The sequence below is a fragment of the Juglans regia genome, chromosome 13 (assembly GCF_001411555.2).
Source record: "Juglans regia cultivar Chandler chromosome 13, Walnut 2.0, whole genome shotgun sequence".
Lineage (NCBI taxonomy): Eukaryota > Viridiplantae > Streptophyta > Magnoliopsida > Fagales > Juglandaceae > Juglans > Juglans regia.
This window is the reverse complement of record NC_049913.1, coordinates 12,246,901-12,253,046: the sequence shown is the minus strand read 5'-3', so window position 1 is coordinate 12,253,046 and position 6,146 is coordinate 12,246,901. Positions and strand designations below refer to the sequence as shown.

Here is a 6,146-nt window from a genome sequence, read left to right as displayed (position 1 = left end):
TCTTTCTTGTCCTCCATAGTACGCGTACTTCTTTGTCGAGTAAACTACTCACTTGGAATCTAGATCATGACTGTATTGACTATTGACCTTTAATATGTGAAAGAGTATGATTCATGGGATGCATTTCTGTTGGCAAGATTTGATTCTATGTTGACATGATAAAACAAGCTCCCTATTTTTGGGAGAAACTGTTTTGGTTTTCTGAAGTATGTGCTGGAACCTTATTCGTTGTTAATCCTTCCAGTATATTTCCCTGGGTCCCCTGAGATGCACGGATAAACATATTACTCCATGTTCATCACAATGCAACTGGAGTTGAGAGTAGAGATTCCAGGTAAGCTACATTATGAAACTCTGAGAGATGCTGGGATTTTTGCCCCTAACTAGAATTGTGGAGTATGCATCAAACCAAGTGTTATTGTTCTCATGGAGAAATTTGTTTCATAAAAAACCTTTGTTTTAAAAACAAACAGATTGATCAATTAGGCTACAAGAGGAGGGAGGGGTGGGATCCTGACAATCACTTAAGAACAATCAAAATAGTGCAAGGCAATCATGAAGAAGAGATGAATTTATTAGAAGTTAGAGTGAGAACCATCCCGGTATCAATCATATTTTTATCAAGAACAGTTTAATTTCTTGCTTCGTGAATGTCTTGAAAAGAGGAAGACCTCATTTTTTTTTTATGCTTTTTCATGGTGGAAGGCTCATTTTCCCTCTATTTATGGCATTAATGACCTAATTGAAGAGCATTAAATGCCATATTGCGCAGTGGTCCAACACATGAACGAATCATATTTCGCATCTTATACATTACTTCGATCATTAGCATTTGATTTGCAACCTTATTCTTCAAATTTTGATTAATATGTAACTTTTTTACCTTTAACTAATCATTTAAAACTTGAAATCTACATTGAATTAGTCATCACTCTATAATAATAAAATATTATTATTTTTATTATTTATTTTTTTTAATTAATTTATATTTTATTTTCATAATCTTCAATAACCTCTAACAAATCATATTCATTTTTATTTTCAATCTAACAATCTATAATATAATAAACTCATATGTATATGGATGGTAAAATCTCATATTAATAAAAATCTCATATCTATAATATAATAATCTCAAAAAATAATTTTAGATTTTCTATAATTCTTTTCATATTTGAAAAGAAGAATGAATTTACTGTAACTTATAGTTTGGATGAAAACAATTTAGCTAATTCAATGTGGAGTAAATATGGATGATATTTGTTAAATTTGAAGATGAAAATGCATTTGGCTAATCCAATGCCAATGTGAAGTAGTGGCTTCTTCATCTTCATCTTAATCTTCATCTTCATCTTCAAATTTAAAGAATGTCTTTAAATTCATCTATATTAGTTTATGCATCTCTAAATTTTTGCATAGCTATACATAGTGCTTCTTCAAATTTAAATTTTTGCATAGCTATAAATAGTGCTTCTTCAAATTTGAAGAAGCACTATTCATCATTCAAATATTATTTTACTATTTTTTTTCTTTCCTACTCGTTAAAATCAACTTTGTAAAATTTATATTAAGATGATTTTGATATATAAAATTTGTATTAATTTGATAATACAAAATGGATGTTAATTGTAAAATATATATAAAAATAATAATTTTAGGAAACAAATAAAAAATAAAAAAAAATATTTTATTATTATTTGATTCAAAGATGCATAAACTAATGTGGGAGTTTTTTTTTCAAATGCAAAATCATTCTTCAAAAAAGATAATTTTGCATATGAAGATGCATAAACCACTACCAATAATATGATCAATACCCTCTAGGTTTACCATACCGGTCCAAATTTTATAGCAGATTCAGAAAAAACTAAAAAATAAAAATTCAAAACGTGTGAAATATAGCATTCAAAAATCAAAATACAAGACTCACATACTATATTTATTGCTCCAGAACAACTCTACATCTCACATTATTTTAACACTGTAGCTTCTGGATAATTTCTGACTTCAGATTATTCTCCGCATTGTATTCACCACAAAGTGGTCTACCCCAGCAATAAGTTATGCGGAAATGGATTGTCTTTTGTATAGTTTTATATCATTAATGGCTCATTTGCTTTTAATTTTCGGGTATTATTTCTGGACCCCATCATGCAAAGGGTTGCCCCCCTCTGTCATTTATCTGCTAGTGGTTCTTCATTTTCTTGGTAAGCATTAGACTCAATACGGTGATTGTAAGAGAATTCAGAATGTACCCCTTGATCATCAAAAAGACAGTAGCATCTACTCAATAGGGACTCAAAATGGTCACATTTAAAGGGGAAAATGATATGAGAATGGACCACACTGAAGCCGATGTACTTGACAAGTCACTGGCGGTTGTGAAATATCGATATGAACATGGACCACCTCATTTATAAGGTGGTTATGGAATTGATTGGAGCAGCAGGTATTTGTTCAGTATGTATGTGTTAAGTATAGCTAGTGGTTGAGGGTGTCATTTTACAGGACATTCCTTGTGTTGCTCAATCTTAATTTCTTTTGATCTCGAACCGACATTCCATTCTTGAAAATTGAGAATTCATCATCAAACAGCTGGTCTGAAAGTGCTCCTTTTACGATACACTTTTAAGTCTAAACAATACATATAACCCGAAATTTGAACTTCATTCAGGGGCACATGAGCTTTTGTCTTGTGAGCCCTTTGGTGGCAATGAATGCGATTTGTGATATATACCAATATTGGTGCAGAACAGAAAAGAAACAAGGTGGAAAGTGCAGCTTAATGGCGAAGCAGATGTTACACAAACTACAATAAGGTAAGAATTTTTCTATGCAACTTCTATATATGAATTTATTCCTGATCAGGTTTGTGAAGAGTAAGATCAAACTAAATTTTGCTCTACTGACTGGATTTTTTGTTAGTTTTTGTGTCGGTCACTTCATAGTTGCTGAATACCATTTTCAGCTGACAATTCAAATGCTATAAAAAGGTGCCATTCAAAGGAAGTGAGAAAAAGTCCTAGAGCTCTCTAATGTTTCCTGTTGCTGATTGGTTGACAGAACATATTGACAAAAAGCATGACAGCACATGAGCTATTATTTAAAGTCCAGGTTAGGTGCACTTGCTAGGGTGAAAATGGATTATTTAATCCTCACGTTTAGATCCACAAAGGTAATAAAACAAAAAACCAAGTTATGCTGATGCATTAACATGCCTGGAAAGAGGAAGCACTCTAAAAGCGACTTACATGCCAGGACAAGGCAGGAAACCTCTACACACCTAGACGTTTGCAACAAACCAATTATATGCATTCAGATAATGCATTTCTTTAATAATTTCAAGATATGTCTTGTGTTGTGGCCTAATAAAATAAGTTTTTCTTCTATGTTTTTGTTGAGGAATAATCTCACATTGACTGTGGACAAGGTTTTGGGCATGTTTATAAGCAATGAGCAATCCTCTCTTATACAACCGGTTTTATGAGATGAGTTAGGCCCATTAATTTCATCATGGTATCAGAGCCTGCCATAGGACGAATGTGGGCCTACACTACTTACCCCGTGACAAGGACCAGAAAAAATACTGGCCTGCACGTGAGGGAGGGTGTTGAGGAATAATCCCACATTGACTGTGGACAAGGTCTTGGGCATGTTTATAAGCAATGAGCAATCCTCTCTTATACAACCGGTTTTATGAGATGAGTTAGGCCCATTAATTTCATCATGGTATCAGAGCAGAGGTCCTGAGTTCGAACTCCGACTCTACACTCTATCCCATTTAATTAAATATTCCACTTGTTGGGCCTACTCATTAAGGGAAAGTCTGGCCCACAAGTGAGGGGGAGTGTTAAGATATAAAATGATAAAATCTACCTCTTCCCATCAGCTTAAGCTTTTGGGACAAGTGGTGATTTCACAGTTTTAAGATATAAAGTAAAAAGCAAACTAAAAAAGGAGAAAGAAAAGGCACTCAAACATAAAAATAGATGAAGGGAGAGGAATATATCCTGTGGTTTTTGTGGTGGCCTTAAAGCCAGCTTGATGCACTTTTTATTCGTTTTTAATATTCACAGACAATATCTTGATCATAAAAAGATGTAATTTGGAACTCCTGACATGAATATCACTTATTGCGAGATATATAAACCTTATATTGTACACAGTACTGAATATATAATAAAGGCGTACTTCAACAAAGAAATCTAGGTCACTGAGTATACAAAAGATGTGGAATGCGAGGTGATTGAGACCGGGGGAGTGAATGCGTGGCAAAGGCATGTTGCCCTGGCTTGGAATTGAAACTGGCCGACCTAATCTCAGATGGAAACCTTGTCACAGGAATGAAGGAATCTGACCTGTGACGCGTTTGTGGGTAAACATCTGCCTTCTCATTCGGTCTGTAGGCATGATCTTCTGCAACATTCACAGCTTTTTGACTCTTACAACCCAACAAAATGCCAGAACGGCGCCGCTGCATATCTTTATTAGATTTAGTTTTGCCACAAGGAATTGCAGAAACGTCCAGTTTTCTTGGACTTGTCATGGTTCTTGACCTTAGCTCTTCACAATCTGACATCACCGAGAAATCTGCAGCACTGGCAGTGACTACACTCCACTCTATGCTTGCTTCGCTTGGTGCATAACAAGTTGTGGGCGTGACACAGCCTGACGCAACATCTGTTGTCTGCCTTGCAAGAAATGGGTTGGCTTTGCCTGCGATGCTCTCTATCTCAAATAAGTCTGAACTTGCATCACTGTCGGTATCGTTGTAGGTTCTACGCGATGGTACAGAAAACTCGATTTCTTCCCTTCTTGGAGTGGCATCCCAAGACAACATCGTTAGCCTCCTCTCAATGCCTAAAGACTTGTTTCTCCTTCCCATTACAGGGGAGCCAAACACATCGATCGACTTTCGCGGCTGTTCTTCTTCCTGTTCTTGAAATTGCAATTTGTTGGGCAGAATTCCCGCCCCGGAATTTGAGCTTGGGAACGTAAAACAGTTTTCTCTGTTCAACCCAGCTCCCAACTTTTCCGTTTTTGGGCAGTGCATTTCTTCCTTGTCCTTATATTCCAGGCGAGGTTTATGTACTTGAACTGCATCAACAAGGTGATGATCTAGACCAGTTTTCCTGGGCTCTCTTGTGGTTACTTTGCCTTCGAGTCCATTAGAAGTGGCACTTTTGTTGAAGCTGATTTCACCAGTACCATGTTCTTTAATTTCTACAGACTCTTTATCAGAACAAGAGCAACCAAGACCTGCAAGAATCTTCTTTCCAAGTGCCTTGTTCGTATTACCCTTCGAAGGATTTCTTACACCGTTCTGTAGTAACGCGCTTTGGCTGTTCCAACTTGATTCAGACTGAACACTAGGAGTTCCTGACTGAATTCTGTTCTTCTTGGGGTCTATATCAATTCGTTCTTCGTTCTTGTACAGATATTTCCTTGCACTCATGCTGGCAGTTCTTGGACTATCCTCATCCATTCCTCCTTTGAAGTACTTCTCGGCACCAAACACTCCAATTTCTTCATCCTCCTCCTTTATCCTTCCCACGTGAGTTCTCTTCTCCTCAGTGCTCATGATGGGTATGAGGTTTCCACTTGACTCGGCGGCAAGTTTACGAACAAAGGATTCCTCTGTGCTGTTCAGATATGAAGAAAAAGAGGCGTCGCGGAGGTTGCTGTTGTTTCCGGAGGACAGAGTTTGCGAGAGGCTGGTATTGCAAGCTGATAAGGTAACAATAGCCATGGCAGTTCTTTTTATTCCTAAAGAAAATATTTCTGCATGACAAAACCAAACAACAATAGAAAATGACTACACGAGTTCGAAAGATGTTGGAAAAATTTAGACAGGTACCACAAAACTACAAAAGGAAAATGAGAAATACCCAATACTAGGAAATTTGGAACAGAAGATACGAGTTTTGACTCTAGAGCTAGGGAAAATATAGAGGGAACTACCTCCTTGGGACACGAATACAGCTTGGACTCGAAGAAGCCGCAAAGGTCAATCCTTAAGATGCCTAGCCGGAAGAAACCCAACCTGAAGTAGCTGTTCTTCTGCAATCAAAAACTGAAATCAGCTGCTGGGAAAAGTACTGGAGAGAAGAATATTGGAGTTTGAATTCAGAGGGTCACAGCTATCT

At 36.6% G+C, this 6,146-nt stretch overlaps 1 protein-coding gene across 2 annotated transcripts; it reads right to left on the bottom strand.

Annotated features, from left to right (window-relative positions):
- Positions 1-4,016: 4,016 nt before the first annotated feature.
- On the bottom strand, positions 4,017-6,146 carry LOC108988761 (protein PHYTOCHROME KINASE SUBSTRATE 1-like). 2 transcript variants are annotated; one of them, XM_018962109.2, is made up of 2 exons: positions 5,962-6,146; positions 4,017-5,781 (listed from the first exon to the last, which is right to left on the bottom strand). In XM_018962109.2, exon 2 carries the CDS (start codon positions 5,747-5,749, stop codon positions 4,211-4,213), a length of 1,539 nt encoding a protein of 512 aa, XP_018817654.1. In that variant the 5' UTR covers positions 5,750-5,781; positions 5,962-6,146; the 3' UTR covers positions 4,017-4,210. The 2 variants fall into 2 exon arrangements, with proteins under 2 accessions (XP_018817654.1, XP_035540008.1); XM_035684115.1 differs by having other exon boundaries at positions 4,025-5,781; positions 5,889-6,066.

Coding starts and splice junctions, on each gene's coding strand:
- LOC108988761 (XM_018962109.2), bottom strand. CDS start 5,749: ATGGCTATTGTTACCTTATCAGCTTGCAATACCAGCCTCTCGCAAACT.